The sequence below is a fragment of the Mustela lutreola genome, chromosome 18, assembly GCF_030435805.1.
Source record: "Mustela lutreola isolate mMusLut2 chromosome 18, mMusLut2.pri, whole genome shotgun sequence".
Taxonomy (NCBI): domain Eukaryota; kingdom Metazoa; phylum Chordata; class Mammalia; order Carnivora; family Mustelidae; genus Mustela; species Mustela lutreola.
The window spans coordinates 7,536,438-7,559,814 of record NC_081307.1 but is presented as its reverse complement, the minus strand read 5'-3'; the positions used below and the strand labels follow the sequence as shown (position 1 = coordinate 7,559,814).

Here is a 23,377-nt window from a genome sequence, read left to right as displayed (position 1 = left end):
TTTTTTTTAAATTTTTTATTTAACCTCAATTTAGTTAACATGTAGTATATTATTATTTTCAGGGGTAGAATTTAGTGGTTCATCAGTTGCATATAACACCCAATGCTCATTACATTAAGTGACCTCCTTAATGACCATCGCTGAGTTACCCCATTCCCCTTACCGACCAACAGCCTGTTTCCTATATGTAAGAATCTCCTATGGTTTGTTTCCCTGTCTGATTTCATCTTATTTTATTTTCCCTCCCATCCCCTATGATCTGCTGTTCTGTTTCTTAATTTCCACATTAGAGTCTTTCTCTGATTGACTTATTTTGCTTAACTTAATATCCTCCAGTTCCATCCACATTGTTGCAAATGGCATTATTTCATTCTTTTTGATGGCTGAATACTATTCCATTGTGTATATGTACATACCACATCTTTTTCCAGTCATCATTTGATGGACATCTGAGCTCTTTTTACATTTTGGCTATTGGGGGCATTGCTGCTGTAAACATTGGGGTGTGTGTGTCCCTTCAAATCACTATTTTTTATATGTTTTGAATGAATACCTAGTAGCGCAGTTGCTAGGTCATAGGTTAGTTCTATTTTTAGTTTTTAGAGTGGCTACAGTAGTTTGCATCCCTATTCTCCACATCCTTGCCAACATCTGTTGTTTCCTGAGTTGTTAATTTTAACATTCTGACTAGTGTGAGGTGGTACATCATTGTGGTTTTGATTTATATTTCCCTAATGCTGAGTGATGTTGAGCATTTTTTCATGTGTCTCTTAGCCACTTACATGTCTTCTTTGGAGAAATGTTTGTTCATGTCTTCTGCCCATTTCTTGACTGGCTTATTTATTTATTTATTTATTTATTTATTTTTTGGGTGTTGATTTTGTAAGTTCTTTATAGATTTTGGATGTTAGCCCTTTATCTGATAAGACGTGTAAATATCTTCTTCCATTCTGTAGGTTGCCTTTTAGCTTTGTTAACTGTTTCCTTTGTTGTGCAGAAGTTGTTTATCTTGATAAAGACCATATAGTTTATCTTTGCTTTTGTTTCCCTTGCCTGTGGTGATGTATCTAGTAAGAAGTTGCTGTGACAGATCACAGAGCTATCTGCCTGTATTCTCTCCTAGGATTTTGTTGGTTTCCTGTCTCATATTAAGGTCTTTCATCCATTTTGAATTTCTTTTTGTGTATAGTGTAAGAAAGTGGTCTGGTTTTATTCTTCTGCATGTTGCTGTCTTGTTTTCCCAACACCATTTGTTGAAGAAACTTTTTTTCCATTGGGTGTTCTTTCCTGCTATGTCAAAGATTAGTTGACCATAGAGTTGTGGGTTCATTTCTGTTCCGTTGATCTCTGTGTCTGTTTTTTGTGCCAGTACCATACCGTCTTGATGATGACAGCTTTGCAGTATTGCTTGATGTCCAGAATTGTGATGCCTCTGGTTTTGGTTTTCTTTTTCAACATTACTTTGACTATTCAGGGTCCTTTGTGGTTCCATACAAATCTTAGAATTGTCTGTTCCAGCTCTGTGAAAAATGCTGATGGCATTTTGACAGGGATTGCATTGGATGTGTAGATTGCTTTGGGTAGCATAGACGTTTTCACAATATTGGTTCTCCCAATCCATGAGTATGGGATATTTTTCCATTTCTTTTTGTCTTCCTCAGTTTCTTTCAAAGTGATCTGTAGTTTTCAGAGAATATCTTTTTACCTCTTTGGTTAGGTCTATTCCTAGGTATCATATGGTTTTTGGTGCAATTGTAAATGGGATCGATTTCTTGATTTCTCTTTCTGCTGCTTCATTATTGGTGTATAGAAACGGAAGATACTTCTGTGCAGTGGTTTTATATTCTGCCACTTGGCTAAATTCCTGTATCAGTTCCAGCAGTTTTTTGGTGAAATCTTGGGTTTCTACATAGAGTATCATGTTGTCCGCTTAGAGTGAAAGTTTGACTTCTTTGCTGATTTGGATGCTTTTATTTCTTTTTGTTGTCTGATTGCTGAGGCTAGGACTTCTAGTACAATATTGAACAACAGTGGTGAGAATGGACATGCCTGTGGTTTTCCTCACTTTCAGGGAAATGCTCTGTTTTTCCCCATTAAGGATGATACTAGCTGTGTCTTTCATATATGACTTTTATGATTTTGAGGTCTGTTCCTTCTATTCCTACTTTATTGAGGGTTTTTTCAAGAAAGGATGCTGTATTTTGTGAAATGCTTTTTCTGGATCTATTGAGAGGAATATAGTCCTTGTCCTTTTATTAATGTGGTATATCACATTGATTGATTTGTGGATGTTGAACCACCCTTGCTGCCCAGGAATAAATCCCAATGGGTTGTGGTGAAAATCCTTTTGATGTACTGTTATTGGTTGATATCTTTTTATTTTTTTTTAAGATTTTATTTATTTATTTGACAGACAGAGATCACAAGTGGGCAGAGAGGCAGCCAGAGAGAGAGAGGAAGCAGGCTCCCTGCGGAGCAGAGAGCCCAATGTGGGGCTTGATTCCAGGACCCTGGAATCATGACCTGAGCCGAAGGCAGAGGCTTTAACCCACTGAGCCACCCATGGCCCCTATCAGTTGATATCTTGGTGAGAATTTTTACATCCTTGCTCATCAGAGACTTTTAGTCTAAGTCTTTTTTAATATGGCCTTTGTTTGGTTTTGAGATCAAGGTAATGCTGGCCTCATAGGATGAGTTTGAACGTTTTCCTTCCATTTCTATTTTTGGAACAGTTTCAGAAGAATAGGTATTAATTCTTCTTTAAATGTTTGACAGAATTCTGCTGGGAAGCCAGTGGGCCCTGGACTCTTGTTTTGGGAGATTTTTGATATTCAATATCTTTGCTGGTTATGGGTCTGTTCAGGTTTTCTATTTCTTCCTATTTTTAGTTTTGGTAATTTCTATGTTTCTGGGAATGCATCCATTTTTTTCAGATTGCCTAATTTTTTGGCATATAATTGCTCATAATATTCTGTTACACTTATTTTTATTTCTGTGGTATTGGTTGTGATCTCTCCTCTTTCATTCATTATTTTATTTATTTGAGTCCTTTCTCTTTTTGATAAGTCTGGGTAGGGGCTTATCAATCTTGTTAATTCTTTCAAAGAACCAGCTCCTAGTTTCTTAGCTCTGTTCTGTGTTTCTTTCTTTCTTTTTTTTTTTTTTAATTTCTGTGTCACTAATTCTGTTCTAATCTTAATTTCCCATTTTCTGCTGGATTTAGGCTTTATTTGTTGTTCTTTTTCCAGCTCCTTTAGGTATAAGGTTAGTTTTTGTATTTAAGACCTTGCTTCTTGAGGAAGCCTTGTATTGCTATATATCCCTCATAGAACCATCTTTGTTGCATTTCAAAGGTTTTGAACTGTTGTGTTTTCATTTTCAAATTTCATTTACTTCCATGAATTTTTAAAATTCTTCTTTAATTTCTTGGTTAACCTGTTGTTCTTTAACCTCCATGTATTTGTGGTCCTTCCAAATTTTTTCTCGTGGTTGACTTTAAGTTTTATATCTTCGTGGTCTGAAAATATGCATGGTATGATCTCAATCCTTTTGAAAGTGTTGAGGCCTGATTTGTGACTCAGTATGTGATCTGTTCTGGAGAATGTTCCATGTGCACTCAGAAAGAATATGTATTCTGCTGCTTTAGGATGAAATGCTCTGAATATATCTGTGAAGTCCATCTGGTTCAGTTGAGTCCTTTAAAGCCCTTGTTTCCTATTGTTGATTTTTTTTTTTTTTTTAAGATTTTATTTATTTATTTGACAGAAAGAGGTCACAGGTAGACAGAGAGGCAGGCAGAGAGAGAGAGGGAAGCAGGCTCCCTGCTGAGCAGAGAGCCCGATGCGGGACTCGATCCCAGGACCCTGAGATCGTGACCTGAGCCGAAGGCAACGGCTTAACCCACTGAGCCACCCAGGCGCCCCATCCTATTGTTGATTTTTTAATTAGATGATCTTTCCATTGCTGTGAGTAGCATATTAAAGTCCCCCAGTCATATTGTATTATTATCAATGAGTTTCTTTAAGTTTGTTATTAATTGATTTATGTAGTTGGCTGCTCCCAAGTGAGGGGAATAAATATTTACAATGGTTAGATCTTGTTGGATAGACCCTTTTATTATATATAGTTCCTTCTTCATCTCTTGTTACAGTCTTTGGTTTAAAGTTTGTCTGATTATAAGGATGGCTATTCCAGTTTTCTTTTGTTGTCGTTTAGTCTGATAAATGGTACCCTGCCACTTGCAGTCTGGGGGTATCTTTGGGTCGAAAATGAGTCTTTAGTAAGCAGCTTGTTGATAGGTCTTACTTTTTTGTGGGTTTTTGTTTGTTTTTTTATCTATTCTGATAGGCTGAATCTTTTCATTGGAGTATTTAGTTCATTTGTATTCAGAATAATTATTGAAAGTTATGAATAATATGAATTTAGCACTAAATTCATATCTTGAATTACATGTAAGGTCAGTGTTCCTATAGAATGTCTCTGTTCGTTCTAGTCCTTGTTACTTTTGGGCTCTCTCTCCACTGAAAAGGCCCCCTTTAATTTTTCCTTGCAGGGCTGGTTTAGTGTTTATGAATTCCTTTAGTTTTTGTTTATCCTGGAAACTATCTCTCTCTCTGTTCTGAATGATAATCTTGCTGGATAAAGTATTCTTGGTTGCATATTTCTCACAGTTAGTACATTGAATATATCATTCTAGTCCTTTCTGGCCTGCCAGGTCTCTGTGGACAGGTCTGCTGTGAGCCTTATGTGTCTACTTTTGTAGTTTAAGGACCTCTTCTCCCGAGCTGCTTTCAAGGTTTTCTCTTGTCTTTGTAATTTGCAAGTTTCAGTATGTTGAGGTGTTGACCTATTTTTATTGATTTTGCAGGTAGTTCTCTGTGCCTCTTGGACTTGAATGCCTGGTTTCCTTCCCCAGATTAGGGAAGTTCTCAGGTATAATTTATTCAAATAAACCTTCTGCCCCTTTCTCCTTGCTCCTCTTCTGGGACTCCTATAATATGGATATTATTTCACTTTATGGAATTGCTCAGTTCCCTAAGTCCATGTTTGTGATCTAATAGTTTTCTTTCCCTCTTCTTTTCAGCTTCATTATTTACCACAATTTTAACTTTTGTATTACTGATTTGCTCTTCTTTTCCATTCATTTGTTTTTATGGTCTCCACTTGGGACTGCATCTGGGTTATAGTACTGCTAATTTTGGCCTGACTAAATTTTAGTTGTCTTATCTCTATAGTAAGGGATTCTCTAGTGTCTTCCATGCTTTTTTTCAAGCCCAGATAGTATCTTTATAATCTTCGTTTTAAATTCTAGTGCAGATATCTTACTTATATCCATATTGATTAACTCCCTGGCTGTGAATACTACCTCCTGTTCTTTCTTTTGGGGTAACTTTCTGTGTCTCAACATTTTGTTCATTAAAGAAAAAAAGAAAGAAAAAGAAAAAAAACCTCACAATAAGAACAACAATAACAACAAAAATCTTCAGTAAGCATTTCTAGTGTGTACTATGTATACTCTGCTGTTACATTTGGCTGTTCTTTCCCATTGGTCTATCCTCTCCAGAGTTTCTCCTTGCTTGTAGTAGAGAGTGGTTGGACCTTTAAGTAGGTGTTGTTTGATTTGTTTGTTAAGATAAACCTGGAAAAGAAAAGAAAGGAAAAAGAAAAAAGAAAAAGCCTGATCCAAGATGAGAGAAAAACAAAAGGAACAAAAATGCAGATGAAGAAATAAACAAAATAACTATGAGTCTGATTCCAAAAAAGAAGAAAGAAGGAAGTTAAAAGAGTAAGGAAAGAAGAAAAGAAAAAAAAACTCATCCAAAAAACAAGAGAAAGAAACACACAAACCAACAAATGAGCAAAAAGTTATAACCCTGATCCCCCCCCCCAAAAAAAAGAGAAAAAAAGAAAAAATATATAGAAGATAAAATAATAAAAAGACAGAAAAATTTGAAAAAATTAAAAACTAAGGGAAAAAAAAAAGAAGCCTATTCCTATTTCCACTAGAAGCTGAGTTTTGGAACATTCTTTAATCAGTATACTTGGTACTTGGGGGGTACCTCTCTTGGTCTCCTGATTGAGAGGCCTACTGGGCTTGTTCACATGTGAACTTGCCCTTACGATGATGCCCCTGCCAAGCACAGGGGTGTGACATTTAGTAGGGGACTCCAGCCTTCACTGGAGCTACTTACTATGTTTCTGTATGAAGTTCAACCATTTTGGTGGGCAGGAGGAGGAAGAGTGAAGGGGGAAGAATATGGCATCACCTCGCCCTCTCGTCCTCAGGGAGGGGAACTTCTGGCTACTGCTCTTCAGGAGGCTGTTTCAGAAAAGCAAATAATCTCCTGTGTCCTGGGCTTTCTTCAGTTCCCTGTCCTTAACCTGTCTGTTCTTGGGCTGTCAGCATGCCCCACATCACAGATCTCCTGTATGTTATTTCTGGTCTGTGGCTGGGACTCAAAACTCCCACGTTTTAAAGGTCCTGGCAAGGTGCGGAATCATTCCACACCCCCCTCCTCACCGGGAGAATCTTACGGTGCTCTGTCCTGTCCCAGAAAAGCAGTCACAGTGTGCCCATGGAGGCTGGAGTCTACCGTAACACACAGTGAAATGCTGCAACCAGATTATCATTTTCAGAAGAGTTGGTCCCCTACTCCTGTCTATCCAAGAAAGGCAGCTACACAGAGGGTTGATTCTATTGTGGCAGACAGCAAAAAGCTGCTCTAAGTTCCCCTTCCTGAGGATGAGACGGCGATCCATTGCGTGGCTCCCAGCTGGCCCTTTGTTCTTGGAGAGGAAAAATTCACTCTTCCAAATATGCTCCGGGAAGAGCAGAAATCTCTCGCAGTACGACCCAGAGGATTTCCTCACTTACTGTGTGGTCCCTACCTGCTGCATCTTCTCCCGCTCTCGCCCTCTCCCTGACTTTGCTCTGTGAAAATGGTTCCCTCTCCTGTCAGCCCCGTGGCTTTCCTCTTCCCCAGTTCATGGCTCAGAACCTCACATCTGCCGCATTCTGCCCAACTGTGCAGATTGTTTCCTTAATCCTCAGATCGTTTTTTTTTTTTTTTAAGATTTTATTTATTTATTTGACAGAGATCACAAGTAGGCAGAGAGGCAGGCAGAGAGAGAGAGGAGGAAGCAGGCTCCCTGCCGAGCAGAGAGCCTGATATGGGGCTTGATCCCAGGACCCTGGGATCATGACCTGAGCTGAAGGCAGAGGCTTTAACCCACTGAGCCACCCAGGCGCCCCAATCCTCAGATCGTTTTGATCAAAATAGTTGAATGTTAATCTAGCTGTGTTTGGAGGAGGAGGCAAACTCAGGGTCACCCTACTACTCTGCCATCTTAACTCCTCCCTCCTCTCTTTCGTCTTGAGGACATTTTTGTTGAATATAGAATTCTAGATTATCTGCTATTTTCTCTCAGCATATTGGTATTATTCTTTTCTTTTGGGGTCTATGTTGCTGTTGATGTTAGCTATCACTAAAATGTTATTTTGTCAAAGTGGATTTATGTATGTCAGCTATTTTCATAGTTTTAAATTTTTTAAAAATTTAAGTTTTTTTATGTTTCTTAAAGTTGTGGAAAGAAAAAAAAAACAAGCATACACGCTGATATACCTGCTGAGGATTTTATTTTTGTTTTTTGAGTTTTAAAGTTTGAGGTTTGATATTTTTCATAAGTTGTGATAAATTCTCCACTATTGTATTTGCATATACTGCTTCTTTACATATCGTGTCTGTGCATAGTATTCCTGCATATTTGCTGTCCTTCTGTGACTCTAGTTAACTCTGTGTAAGACCGCACAAAATCCGGCCTCCTATATTTTCTTGTATATTTTCTAACATTTTGTGTTTCTTTTTGGGTAACTTCTTTTTATATCTTCCAGTTCACTGAGACTATCTTTATCTGTAGTCTGCTGTTAAACCTATACATCAAATTCTTTTTTTTTTTTTTAAAGATTTTATTTATTTATTTGACAGAGAGAGATCACAAGTAGGCAGAGAGGCAGGCAGAGAGAGAGAGAGAGAGAGAGGAGGAAGCAGGCTCTCACTAAGCAGAGAGCCTGATATGGGGCTTGATCCCAGGACCCTGAGATCATGACCTCCGCTGAAGACAGAGGCTTAACGCTCTGAGCCACCCAGGCACCCCTATACATCGAATTCTTAATTTTGCTTATTATCTTTCATTTGCCAAATTTCTATCTAGTTTTTTCATACATGCTGTATTACTATTAGGGATTTTATTTCCCTATTAAAATTTCTGAGCTTGTCATTTTTCTCCCTGACCAGAGTAAGCAGGATGTTTTTGGTTATTATTTGATAATTCTAGTGTCTGGAGGCTTTATTGGATTGTACCTGTTTTTTTCCCTCCCCCTTATAGTTTCTTTACTTTTCCTTTTTGAGTCGTTTTTGGTATTTTGTGCCTTCATGTTATATTTTGGTAATATGTTGGTCAATGTCTTTGAACAGTTTTTGCTAAGAATAGCTTGAGAAGAATGATTATACTGTCTTCGGTGGTATTAAATTTTTTTTCAGGGATAAGTTTCCCACCTTCTACTTCATATGCTGTATAGTAAATATTAATTGAATGTTCATTATGAGTTAGGCCTTTTATTAGATGCAGTCGATATATATAGACATTTGACTTGTTTCCTCAGATTGCTCAACCATTTGGAGCCAGTTCTGTTTAAAAAGTGGATAATCTAACTTTGTAATATGATTTCTGATATTTTGAAGGTATTTGGTAGGGGCTGGTAGTATTTTTCTCGTGTAACTGCTCTTAGATTTCTGAAAGTGTGAGGTTTCCTCCTGGGAGGTACCTTTCTGGAGAAATGGCTTTCTTACCCATGGCCCTCAATGCCAACTAGTTCAGGAAAGCCTCAATAATTAGGACACTCTATTTTTAAAAAATAATTAATTCATTTAGAACAGGCAAGAGTATGAGTGTGCAGGGGAGGGGCAGAGGGATAGGGAGAGAGAATCTCAGGTAGGCTGGGTGCTGAGTACGGAGCCTGTCATGGGGCTCAATCTCATGATGCTGAGATCATGACCTGAACAGAAACCAAGTATCAGATGCTCAACTGATGAGGTGCTGCAGGGCACTGTTTAAAAAATATCTAAGTAATTGCCATCATTTAGAGCCCTGTGTTAGGACTTCCTACTCCTTGCCTGGACGATTAGGATGGTAATGGTGGAACTGTGTTCTCATTATTTCCAAATTACTCATAGAAAGAATGTTCTAAATGATAATTGCCCCCCCTTTTTTTTTTGGCTTTATTCTGCTAGATTGTTTCCATTACTGTCATTTACATCTATCTCCTTTTAATGCAGTTTTAGGAAACTTACCTAGGTGTGAGAAAAGAGATGAGGAGATGCTTTAAATTAAGATCCTACCACCCAGAGGTGATACATAGAGAATCAGAATACTTTAGTTGCTATTCAAACCAAGTATTAGGAGAAAGATCATCTTTATTACTGTAGGTGCCATCCAGGGATAACTAGGGGAAAAATATCTTCATTGTAGTTCCCATAGGCTTACTGAAGAGCAATATGGAAATGTTTGTTACTCTCTCCATCAGGTAAAAAGCACCAGAAATGCTTCTGATATCCTTTTCAGTATATTATAGTCAACTCCATTGTGGGGAAACAGATTTTTTTTTTTTTTAAATGGGTTGCTTTAGGATGAAACATTTTAGACATTGTATTTGTGAGAAAATGTGTCCCATCTACTAACTAGGAAACTTATTTAAAAAATAATCTGTTTTGAAATGGTAGACTTTATGTAGATTTTAAAAAAAGATTTTAAGAGCAGAGTCTGATATGGGGCTTGATCCCAGGACCCTGGGATCATGACCTGAACCGAAGGCACACGCTTGACTGACTGAATCACCCAGGTGGCCCAACAGAAGTGATAGACCTTATGTAGATTAGAATTAGGGACTCAAGTGTAGAAATATACACATGTCTGCACAGTTGTGTAGACATGTGTATATTTGTGGCTATTGGCTGGTTAGTGTATTCTTACAGAAAACATTGAATGTGTACTACATGGCAGACATGTATAGATCATATATAGATCAACAATAGCAAATAAAAAGCAGTCACAAACCTCTGTCTAAATTGAAGTCTCCTACCAAATAAATAAATAAATAAATTGAAGTCTCTTTTGTTAATTGGGTAATTACTAGCTACTGCTACTCTGACAGTGTCACCTGATGTCTGTTAGACCCAAACTCCATTAGCTCTCCTAAAACCTGCTCCGCCCACAGTCTTCTCCACGTCAGTCAATGGTAACTCCTTCCTTCTTGCAGTTCGGTCCCCCAAATATTGGAGTCATCTTTGTCTTCTCTCTTTTTATTAGATTCTTCATCTTAAGGGCTGTTCCTTTAAAACATATAAATAATCCAGACACTCCTCACTGTTTCTACTGCTGTCATGCTGGTACCTCATCAACATTTGAGTGGATTTCTGTAAGAACCCCTTGTATGTACTTTCTCCTTAAAATAGGAACCATGGTGATCCAATTAAAGTACAAGTCGAATCATGTTAAAACTCCTGCTCACCACTTCCCATTGTATCACCCCCCCCCCCACCCAAGTTCCTCATTTCCCTCACAGTAGAATGTCAGAGTCTTACAATGGCCTATTCTCACTGTTGCTGACTGCATCTCTCATTAGTCATTCCTTCCCCGACTCACTTCACTCCAACTGCATTGGCTTCCTTACTGTTCCCTGCGCACACAGGGCAGGATTTTACCGTAGGGCTTTCACACTTGTTGTTCCTTCCTGGTGTGCTGTTCTTTTCCCACACATCCAGTGCTGACTCCTTATCACAGTGGTTGAAGTACCTGTCCTGACTGCTATCGCTTCCTCCTTCCCCCTGCCTGCCTGGGTCACCTGCTTCACCTTCTCACTTTTCTCCGTGGCACTTATCACCTTTGTATACTCTCCAGTTTACTTACTATGTGTTTAGTTTGACTCACTCACTAGAATGCTCTGTAGGGGTGAGGATTTTTGTCTGCTTTGTTCATCATTTTATCCCTTGTACAGAAGGAGAGTGCCTTGTGCATAATAACGTTCAAGAAATACTTGAATGAATGATATTGTACAAGAGGACTCTTCCTCACAATATCATTAAAAGGGATTAGTAAGAAAAAGAATACTGAAAACAAGCCTTTTTTGTTATTGTTAATGGACTTGTGGTATATCTTTTCTTTGTATGTGAGTCAAAACACTGCCTTTGCCTATTTATTTATTTGGTTCCAGACAATTGACCTTTCTTTGTCTGCTGGTCAGTTTGTTAAAATCCTTCAAAACCCCACATTCAAAGACTTCTTTTTTCAGCTGGTAGTTAATGGTACCAAAATGTCTAGGCAGACCGCTTTCCATTTCCAAGAGCATATAGAGTCTGGACTATTGACTTCTCTAGAAACTTCGGGCCACTTAGCAAAGAGTGTAATATGTATATCCAGAACACAATGTGTCACAGAAAGAATCTGTTTCTTAGATTCTCTGGATGTACAAAAGAGCCAACATAGAGAGGGATGCCTCCTTAATAACTATAATGCAACACAGTTTTCTTTTCCACTGCTACTCTTGGCACCACTGCTCAAGCTGATGAAAGAGAGTCTTTCAGGGCACCAAATTCCCCTGATAAAACTTCAATCGGACTTGATTTCTCAAAGATCCTTGGTGTATATGTGGGTGTTTTTCTCTGTAATCTTCAAAAGTGAAAATAGTGGGACTCTCTGAATGTATTTAAGAGTTACTGCGTAAACCCGTAACTAAAAAAACAAACAAACCCCGCCAACAATATGTAGAACAAATCAAAGTTGCATTTGTATACATCTCACATGCATAGCTCATGGTTTGTATAGATCTCACATGGATAGCTCAAGGTGGGCAATTTCTAGAAGCTGTTCTAGCCTTCAGAGTATTAAGCATGGGTCTCAGGAATTACCAGAAGGTTTAAACCTCAGACTCTAGCTGAAACTCTGCGCTGTGCAGTTTGCTTGTTGGTGGCTATCATGAATCCTCACTGGAAAGCCCATTCACATTATTTTCACATGGCTCCCTGTATGTGATAGTGAAGGGAACATAACAATGTTATCCTGTAGAGTGAGAAAAGATTGGGGAAACATATAGCTAGTGTCAAATATTTGAGGAACTTTTATTATAGAATGTAAATAAAACTGAATTTTGGATAGGACTAGATAATTTCTAAGGTCTTCTTATGGTTTTATATATTAATGTAATTGATATGTTTGGAAGATATTTTCATGGGGGTATAATATATTATAACCCCAATAGTGAATATTATGTAGTAACTGAAATAATGTATTATATTTATTCTCATTTCTCTCTATTTTTTGGTAGTTTATTTTCTGCCATTTTAAATATTCACTTATTGGTTGAGGACGTGATTTAAAATCTCAGTGAATAATTGCTATGACATAAGATCTTTTTCTTAATGTTTATTGTAGAGGTTCCAGAAACTTTAGCAGTTGCAGTGCAGAGGACTTTGAGAAGTTAACTTTAAATAAAGGAGGAAACTGCCTTCTTAATATTCCAAAGCCTGATGAAGCCTATAGTGCTCCTTTCTGTGGTAATAAATTGGTGGATCCCGGGGAAGAGTGTGACTGTGGTACTCCAAAGGTCAGTTTAATTTTTGATTTTTGCTTTGTGAAATTACTTCAGGATTTGGAAAAAATGGAATAGCTTGCTTTGGGCAACTGGCATAGGAGTTGGCAAAAGTTAGTGGCAAATGAGGATTGGTATTTTGCTTGTGGGGACATATTCCTGGGATTGGCCATGTCTTCCTTCCCAGACCATAACTAGTGGTGTCATCTGTTTTGATGTCAGGAAAGCACCATGTTTATTCTTCCATTTTTTGCTAACTTCTGCCATTTCGGTTATGGTTATTAGGTCATTTATTTACTTTAAAGAACTAATCAGTTTTTCGGTTCGCTCTTCATTTGTAAGCTTTCACTATTCTGGCATTACCATTGCGAAATACTTTTTTGGTTGGACTCATTTTAATAATAAATTGAAGCTGATCCATTTTCCGGAGTCCTTCAGGAACAAAATTCTTGCTACTTAGATGAGCATTCTCCCTTTATTAACCTTCAGTGTTGTGCCTCCTGATCTCTGTCAGACCTTTATGCACACTTAGCACCATAAGCCCATGCCCATATTTATTGTTATTATTCTGTATCTTACATTTTCCTCTCAAAGTGGTCTGTGTAAAAGTCCTTTCCTTCTTGGCCTTCCATTAAATTTTGAAGAAATTTGTTTAGATTTGTTTAAGCTTTTTACCATATTCTTAATGTTTTCCACAAGTACTTCTTCTGTATCTGACTGTATCTTCATGCTTTAGAAGCAGATGACTTCATGCTCTAGAAAGACAGCATGTATTTTATGATGGACTTATGGCGGGCCTTCATTATACCCTTGCTGTCAGGGACTTCTTTTAAATTTTTGATGTGGTAAAATCCTTACAATAACCCTAAGAGATGGATATTTTTGTATTCTCATATCAGATGAAGAAAGTAAGGCCCTAACAAGGTTATGTTTAATTTCTAAATTAATGTTATAGTGTTTGGGTGACCAGGCTCTTTTCCTTTCTAGGCATTCTCAGATCTTTCTTCTTTAAATACTATATATCTTTTGCTTTCTCCTAACTGTTCACTTCAGTACAAAACTTTCTAAGATGGTCTATATTTGCATTTTGAACTTTCACACTACAGAATTACTCTTTAAAAAAGAATACCACTTCTGTCTCAAATACCACAGATTTTGTTTTGGTGCAAAAGTTTCAAATAGTAAGTACAAGCAAAGTTCCCCTTTCACACCATTAGTTTTTAAACTTCCTTCTGGATTGGTAATCATTCTTAAAAGGATAGTGTGTTTCTTTTTAGACTTTGTGCCTTTTTACACACATGTAAAATGTACATTTGTAAATCATTTGGTTTGTCTTAGGGTTTTTTTTTTTTTTTGCATAGCAGACTTAATATATTGTATGCAGAGGTTTTTTTCTTTTTTTGTTTGTTTTCTATTAGTATATCTTGGGGATTTTTCCATGTCAATACCTTATGTAGACACAGTCTTTTAATCTGCTGATTAGTATTCCCGTATAAGGATGTACTGGTGTTCCCATATAAGGATATACTATGATTTCTTGAACCATACTCTTATTAATGAACATTTATTGTAAATAGTATTTTTTTTGTTGCAAACAGTACATCCTTGTGCATATCCAATGTCTATATAGGCAGGGATGCAAGTGTTTCTCTAAGTTAATTACATTAGGGTAGAATTACTGAATTGAAGAGTATATGTTTTTAAATTTTGTTAGAGGCTATGAAATTTCCTACAAAAAGGCTGTGTCAGTTTACACTTTATCAATAGTTTATGGTGGCATTCGGTGCCCCCTACAGTATAGTCTTTCCAGGAAAGAATAATACATGTTTTCTTAAGAAGATTATTATTTCAATTATTAATCTTTTCATATGCTTATAGACTATGTGCTTGTTTTTTTCTATGTATTCTCATTTTATGTCCCTTAACAATTTTTCTCTTGTGTCATTCATTCTTTTAAATAGATTTTTAGGAGCTCACATATTGTGGGCAAAATCTGTTGTTTTGTGTATGTTTTAATATTTCTCCTCTGTCTGTAGCTTAGAATTTAGCTTTTAAAAAATTAGTTAACTTTATCTTTTAGGGAAGTTTTAGGGTCACAGAAAGATTGAGTGGAAAGTACCAAGAGTTCCCATATACCACTGATGAGGGAGCAGGAGGCTGGCTGAGGACAAAGCAAGAGCTGGCGCCTTGCACCCCGCCCCTTTCATCCGCTCCCCTCCATAGGTGTAGCATTCCTCAGGCACCCCTGACTGCCATAAAATGATAAATAGTTAACTTGCTGAGATCACAATCCTGCAAGACAGGAGTCTCCCTTGGTTTGCAAATGTCCTTGAGATTACAACAAAGAAGTAACCTTATCAATAGCCCAATTTCCAAAGACACAGAACTCAGTTCCTCAAGCCTAATGTCACCCTCCCCTCCATGAAAAACGGAAGGAGGTGGAGGTAGAAGGAAAAGTAAATAAAGTTAAATTTCTTCTAAACCTAAATCTCATTAACAAGGATGCTTGATAGCAGGAATGTAACATTCCACCAGACTTCCAATTGTCTTTACTTGATAGCAACTAAGCCTTCAATATCCTGATAGTATTCTTTGCCCCAACAGCCCTTCTGAACACCCCTTTGTCCTCACCTACCCAACTCCTGTGTATATAACCAACCACTCCTAACAACCCGGGGCAGCAGCTCTTCCTGCCCACGGGTCCTGTCCCCGTGCTTTAATAAACCACCATTTTGCACCAAAGATGTCTTAAGAATTCTTTCTTTAGTCATCAGCTCCGAACCTCACCCCATGGAACCTGACTTAGGTTCTGGGACTTCATCACCACCATGCACACCACACACACAATTTCCTGTACCCTCCACGTCCTGCAGCACAGTAACATTTGTAACAGTTGATGACTACTTTGACATGTCATTAACACCTAAAGTTTCCTTTATGGTTCTCTCTTTTCTTCTCCCAATCTGTGTTTTTTAATTATAATTTTTAATTCATTTCCATTTTGTGTTCTATTACTTTTTTTCTAGTTGACATTTTTTTCTTCTGAGTTCCTTTATTTATTGTTCATTTATTTATATTTAAAGTTTTTATTGAAGTTCCAGTTAATATACAGTATAATATTAGTGTCAGGTATACAATATAGTGATTCAGCACTTCCATACAACACCCACTGCTCATCCGGCCAAGCATACTCCTTGGTCCCCATCACTATTTCATCTACCCACCCCCAAGCTCCCTCTTAACCATCAGTTTGTTCTCTATAGTTAAGAGTGTGTTTCTTGGTTTGTCTTAGGATTCACTCTTGACATTTAGGTTTTTGTAAGATGTATTTTATTATATTGAAATTTGAAATTTAAATGAAGGAAATTTATCAGGTTTTTTTCCCTTAAGATTTTCTGAATTTTGTATTTTGGCTTGGCTTATAGTACTCTTTTTTCAAGATTGTCATCATAAGCCCTCCATAATTTTTAGCATTTTTGTAATTGAAAATTTTATATTAGCTCTTTAGTTGAGGGGGCCCACGTGGAATAAGCTAAGGGATTAACTTTTATCCATTAATGATCAGTTGTTATAAAACCATTTAAAATTATGCTTTTATCATAAACAGAATTCCCGTGTATATAATCTGTTTCCTCATTCTTTAATCTTTTATGAAGCCATATGTCTTACACAGTGTTTTTGAAAACAGTTCAGCAGCTTTCTTAAAGTATAATTGAATACAGTGTTAAAGAAACCAAAATTGGACTTAGATAATGAAAAGCTTTATTCAGAATAAAGACTATTGTAATAGGGAGAATGCTCTGATCTCAGAAATCTGAAAGCACCTTAAAATCAAATAAGAAAAGGCTTTTCTTTTAAAGGGTCAAGGTGAGGGCAAGCCGGTAGGCAGAATCTTTTAAGAGGAAGCTGGGTAAGCAAGGGGAAATGACCAGTGAGGTTTGATACAAAAGTGTTCTGCTGTAGTCAGCCGATTTCCACTAAAAGCCGATAGGGGAGAGGGGGTGGCACATTCCACTTTTTCTGTAAGGACAAGCAAAGCTCAGGGGCCTGTAGGAAAGACAGAAGCTTTACTAAAAGAACTAATAAACTATGTTAGGACAGAGCAAAGAGTAAGAAATATGCAATTGAGAACACTTGGTCAACAATAAACTGCATATATTTAAAGCATACAAGTTGATACATTTTTGACATGTGTATACTTGTGTGAAACCATCATCGTGATCAAGGTAAGAAACACATCATTATTCCAAAAAGTTCTCTGTGACTTTTGGTAATCCTTTCTTTCCATTCATTGCCCGTCACCCTCTTGCTTTTTTTTTTTTTTGTTTTTTGTTTTTTTTTAAGATTTTATTTATCCATTTGACAAAGAGAGAGAGAGCACAAGCTGGGGGAGAAGCAAGCTCCCTGCAGAGCAGGGGAGCCTGATATGGGACTTGATCCCAGGACCCCAGGAACATGACCTGAACCGAAGGAAGTTGCCTAACCAACTGCGCCGCCCTGGTGCCCTTTGCATCCCTTTTTGTTCTCCCAGCCTCAGGCAATCACTGATCTCCTTTCTGTCATAGTACGTTAGCTGCATTTCCTAGAGTTTCATGTAAGTTATGTAAGTGAATTTCATGTTGTCCATCTGGCTTCATTCTGTCTGTTATTTTGGGATTCATCCATGTTGCTACCGTGTCAGTAGTTCATTCCTTTTTATTGCTGTTTATCACTGAATAGTACGGATATGGTACAATTGATTTATCTTTCCATCTGTTCATGTACCTTTGGGTTCTTTCCAGTTTTGGGCTCTTAACACATAAAGTTGCTGTATGGGAAGACTCGCATACCAGTCTTCCTATGGACTTATGTTTCCATTTCTCTTGGGGAAATAGCTAGGAGTGAAATGACTGGGTCATTTGTTAGGTGTATAACTTTTCAAGACATTTTCAAAGTGTTTTCCAAAGTGTTTGTACCATTTTACATTCCTGCCGTCAGTGTTTGGAAGTTCGAATTCTTTCACATCCTTGGTAGTCCTTCACATAGTTGTTCAGTTTAGCTGTTCTCTTAAGTGTGAAGTAGTACCTCATGGAAGTTGTAATTTGCAATTCCTTAGGGACTAGTGATGTGGTGCCTGTTTTCAGTGGCTTATTTGCCATTTGTAGATCTTTTTTGATGATGTATCTGTTCACCTCTTCTCCACATTTTGAAAATTGGGTAGTTTTCTTCTTGAGTTTTGAGAGTTCTTCTTATATTCTGGATATAAGTCCGTTACTAGATACGTGATTTGCAGATATTTTCTCCCAGTCTCTAGCTTGTATTTAATTACCTTAACAGTGTTTTTGGAAGACTCGAAGCTTTACATTTTGATGAAAGCCCATTTTACCAATTTATGCTTTTATGGGCTCTGCTTTTTTGGTATTATATTTCAGGAATCTTTGTGTAATCTTGAGTTGCAAAGATTTTTTCCTAGAAGCTTGTAATTTTAGGGTTTACATTTAGGACTGTGATCCATTTCATCTGAATTCTTTTGTATGGTACAAGGCTTAAATTATAATTTATTTATTTATTTATTTATTTGATGCAGCGGGAGGGGTAGGGCATAAGCAGAGGAAGAGACAGAGGGAGGAGAGGCAGACTCCCCGCTGAGCAGAGAGCCTGAAGCGGGGCTCTATCCCAGGGCCCTGAGATTATGACCTGAGCTGAAGGCAGACACTTAACTAACTGAGCCACCCAGGCGCCCGAGGATTCATTTATTTTTACATTTTTGTTGTCAGATGGTTGTCAACTGATGGGAAGTTGCAAAAACAGTGCAAAGAGCCTCATGTATCTTTACCCAGTTTGCCCCCAAAGTGACATTGTACGTAGCTTTATGCAATATAAAAACCAGAACACTGACATTGATGCATTAATTAGATCACAGACATTATTCAGTTTCACCATTTTTTTTTTTTTAGGGACCCTTTCTTTTATTTTTGAGGTACAATTCACAGAATTGTATTTTAAAACTGTATTTTAAAGTGCACAGTTCACTGGTATTTAGTACATTCACACACAACCACCATCTCTGTCTAGATTCACAATATTTTCACTGCCCCAAAAGGAATCCCCATAACCATTAAGAAGTTACTCCCCATTTCTCCTTCCCCACAGTCCCTGCCAATGACTAATCTGTTTTCTGTCTCCATGGACTTACCTAGTCGGGATGTTTAATATAAATGGAACTCTGCCATATGTGTGACCTTTGTAACTGGCTTCTTTCATTTACTATAATGTTTTTTTTTTTTTAATTTTTTTATTTTTTATAAACATATATTTTTATCCCCAGGGGTACAGGTCTGTGAATCACCAGGTTTACACACTTCAAAGCACTCACCAAAGCACATACCCTCCCCAATGTCCATAATCCCACCCCCTTCTCCCAACCCCCCTCCCCCCAGCACCCCTCAGTTTGTTTTGTGAGATTAAGAGTCACTTATGGTTTGTCTCCCTCCCAGTTCCATCTTGTTTCATTGATTCTTCTTCTACCCACTTAAGCCCTCATGTAGCATCACCATGAGGGTTGAATGGATCAAGAAGATGTGGTATATATACACAATGGAATACTATGCAGCCATCAAAAGAAATGAAATCTTGCCATTTGCGACAACATGGATGGAACTAGAGCGTATCATGCTTAGCGAAATAAGTCAAGCAGAGAAAGATAACTATCATATGATCTACCTGATATGAGGAAGTGGTGATGCAGTTTCACCATTTTTAACTACCATTTTTAACTGCATGCGTAATTTTATTCCACTCATTGATTTATGTAAACACCACCTCAGTTAACACAGAACTATATTGTCATCCCACAAAAAAACTCTCTGCTGTTACCTTTTTGTATTCATACCCACCCCCAACTCCTGCCCTGGCTACCTCTACTGTTTTCTAGCTGTAGTGTTGCCACTTCAGTGTTAGACAAATGGAGTCATAAGATATATTCTCTTTTGAGAATGTGATGCCTTTGAGGTCAGTCTAAGTTGTTGTATGTATTCATATTTCATTCCTTTTTATGAGTATTGTTCCATTGGGTGGATTTTACTGCAGAGAACTTGGAATAATGTTTATGCTGTTATTTCCACCAGCCTGCCTAGAGTTTGTTTAACCTTTGTCTAACCATGTAGAGTTGGTTTTTTTCCTAACATTTTGCTATTAGAAAAGAAAAAAAAAAAACTGCTATGAATTGTATTCCCCTGTTTATCATCAGAGAATTAAAAAAATATATGGTGTTCATGATTAAAGAGATAAAAAGTTTTAGAGATAAATGTAAATTAGATAATAAAGAACCAAATAGAAATTATAGAACTAAGACGTCCAATTTATGAAAGTTTCACTGGCTGGAACTAATAGGAGACTAATACGGCAGAAAAGAGTCAATGTGGGCAAAACTGATCAAAAGAAATACCCCAATCTGAAGAACAAATAGAAGAGTCAAAAAGAAAAATGAACAGAGCATCAGGGACATGTAGGAGATATCAAATAGTCATGTAACTGCTAATGAAATCTCAGGAGACAGCATGAGAGAAAAAAATAAAATAATGGCTTAGAACCCCCCTAATTTAGGGAAAAACATTGGCTTACAATTTCAGAACACCAAGTGAACCCATGCCAGAATCATTACAAAGAAAATTTACTTCAGTGTACTGTAATCAAAGTGCTGAGATGAAGAGAAAATAATGAAAGAAGCCAATAAAAACCAGTGGAACAAAGACATGAATGGCAGCTGATCCCCCCCCCCCCCCCGAAATGCTAAGGGCCAGAAGACAATAGAATAGCATATTTGCAGTTCTCAATAGAAGACACTGTCAACCTAGAATTCTGTCGTAGGACTAATATTCTTCAAAAATGAAAAAAAGCTTATTTCCTTGGGCCCCTCACATCCCTCCTCCTTCTGTCCCTTCTCTTACTCTTTCCCCCTCCTTCTCCCTCAAACAATTCAGACCTGAGCACATTAGCTGGAACGTAGAGGAGGTGTCTCTGTGGGTAGGAGGTTGTGGGATTTGGGGTGTGTGTGTGATGGGGGAGACATGGAGGTTTAAGGTGGGGTGAGAGAAGCCAGGCGAGGTAAAAAGAATGGTCACATAATGTGAAGACACACCCATAAGAGAAGTCAGACCTTGAGCATGAAGAGAGAAAGGTATTGGTGGATGCTTAATTCTGTGTGATGATTAAAGAAACTGTACGACTGAATGTATCCTCCCCCAAATTCATGTGTGGAAGCCCTAGCCCCCAGTGTAGCTATATCTACAGATGGGGCCTCTAGGTAAGTAATTAAGGTAAATGCAGTCAGAAGGATGGGCTTCTGATCTGACAGGGTTATTGCTCTTAAGAGAAGAGACCCCAGAGAGCTTGCTTGCTCTCTCTATCAGACCATCCAAATTGAAGAGGAGCCATCTGAGCACACAGCGAGAAGGCAGCTGTCTGCAAAGCTAGGAAGAATGTCCTTCCCAAAACCCGACTTGGCTGGAACTTTGAGTTTGGACCTCCAGCCTGTAGAACTCTGAGATAATAAATTTCTGTTGTTGAAGCCACCAGTCTATGGTATCTTGTTCTGGCAGTTCCAGAAGACAAAAAGGCATTCTCTGTATGATTTCAGTTCTTTGAAAGATGTTGAACTTTCAGTGGTTGTAGCTGAAGAGTCACTGATAACTTCAGAAAGATAGTAAGTGATTTTCCAGAGAGTAACTGCTATAGCCCAGTTTGAAAGAAGATACTAGATCTGAGATAAGACTTTGATTAATGAAAATTGATGACAATGACTCCTTTCTTTGTTGACAGTTATTTTCTTTTCACAGGAGTGTGAATCCGACCCTTGTTGTGAAGGAAGTACTTGTAAACTTAAATCATCTGCTGAATGTGCATATGGTGACTGTTGTAAAGACTGTTGGGTAAGTGTCATGAAACCACTGTGAAGGCACATACATGAGCTGTGTCTCTCCATTATGTCAGCTTTATCCAATCCTAAAGCAACGTTAAATCACAATTAGAAATCAGGTTCAGGATTCCAAACTCAGTGACAATTCACCATGTGATGAAACTGGGCTTCTTACTCGGCACCCAGGGCAGGAGAGAAGACAAGCCACACAAGGAACAAGATAACAGGAGGGCGCAGGAAGTGAACGAACCAACTCGAAGTCAGTCTGTGGGTGTGTGGTTGAGATAAGGCCTCGGTCTGTGGGTCAGCTCTCCACACTCTCCGCTTCTGATGTTCAAGCAGTGAAGGATCTTGCTTCTGTTTGGAGATAATGGAGATCATTGGGACAGAGCCTTCAGCGGCAGTTACCATTTTTAGGTGGTCATAGACAAAGACTTTGACAGTTGGCTGCCAAAATCCTTCCCTTTTTAAGGGGATTTAATTAGTTTTGGGTCTCTGCAGACCTCCTCTGGTTCTTGGTGATCAGTTCCGGGGGGTTAGCTGTTGTGGGTCCTGGTGCTATCTCCTAGCTGCAGTACTTGCACTGCTCTTGTCATTGCTTGACACAGGCCCCTGCTTGATGTGGGAGACTCCATTTTGCTCTCTACATTCTACCCCATGATTCCTCTTGGCAAATTCTCTAAGGGCCATGCCAGGAATCAAATATGTGTTAAAGCAGGATGGCAAGAGTAGTTTGGTAACATAGCAAAAGATATGTTTAGGTTACTTAATCAAGTTTTCAATGGAAATCAAACAAAATCAATTAAATTCAAACCATATAAGATAAGGAGCACATCAGATCCAACCAAGATAGATACATTAAAATGAATCAAGCAAACACAAATAAGAACTCCACCTCAGAGTCACATCTAGTTGAATAAAGTCAAACAAAAAGAAGGTAAAAATCAAAAAAATACATATGGATCTTCAGTATAGACTCTTGGTGTATCCAAAAAAGAACAGTGAGGGTATGGAGAATCATAGTCTTTCTGTGATTTTTTTTCTTTTTTAAGAGTAAGAGTGCATATTTAACATTCTAATAGCATATTTAATAAGATATATAACAAAAGTGGTAACTGAAAATAATAGAAGAATTTCCTTAATGGATTCCCAAATGTGTAGAGATAATTCCATCCCATCTTTAGGTATTTTAAAGGTTTTTAGTCAGACCATGAGTCAGAACAAATCACATGTTTGAAGGAGTTTGCTAACAATTCTAGAAAGGAACATTTATTATGTTTTCTATGTCTTTGTTTAATGGAGTTAAGTTAATATTAACCACGCTGAAGCTGCATGAAGGGCCTGTGTAGCATTTTTAAAATGGGTTAGCTTGTTGGTTAAGGTTTTGTGGTCTGCTTTGAGTCCTTCCATGTTTTCATCCAAAAGTTTATCAATTTTGTCAGTTTTAACCCAAGGTATTTCTGTTATTTTAGTATGGTAAGATATTGGAAGATCTCTGTATGAATATTCTGAGATGTAGGTATCCATTTTGGTAGCATTACTTATTATGTTATATTAATAGCATACAATATTTTAATATGTTCATTATTTATGGTGATAGTAGTATCCTTCATTTTAATGTGATTAAAGAATTTAACCTCTGAATAAACATTAGCACAAATTATCCAATTAAAGAGTCCCATGTTAAAAAACAACTTTTCAGTGGGTGCTTTTGTTAAAGGAAGAAGATTAGCATTGATTTCCAATTCATGCCGGGTATAGTACATGTTAAGAGATCATTGAAATACCATTTTTTTGGATAATGAATATCCATCTATCCATAGGGTTATACACGTTGC

The 23,377-nt window shown here is 37.7% G+C and overlaps 1 protein-coding gene across 1 annotated transcript in view; it reads left to right on the top strand.

Moving 5' to 3' along the window:
* The window catches only part of ADAM9 (ADAM metallopeptidase domain 9), a 148,260-nt gene that overhangs the window by 58,302 nt on the left and 66,581 nt on the right, over positions 1 to 23,377 (top strand). Inside the window, exons 12-13 of the mRNA XM_059155828.1 lie at positions 12,487 to 12,658; positions 21,460 to 21,552. Of these exons, the coding sequence (XP_059011811.1) occupies positions 12,487 to 12,658; positions 21,460 to 21,552 (265 nt within the window). The remainder of the gene's footprint in view (positions 1 to 12,486; positions 12,659 to 21,459; positions 21,553 to 23,377) is intronic.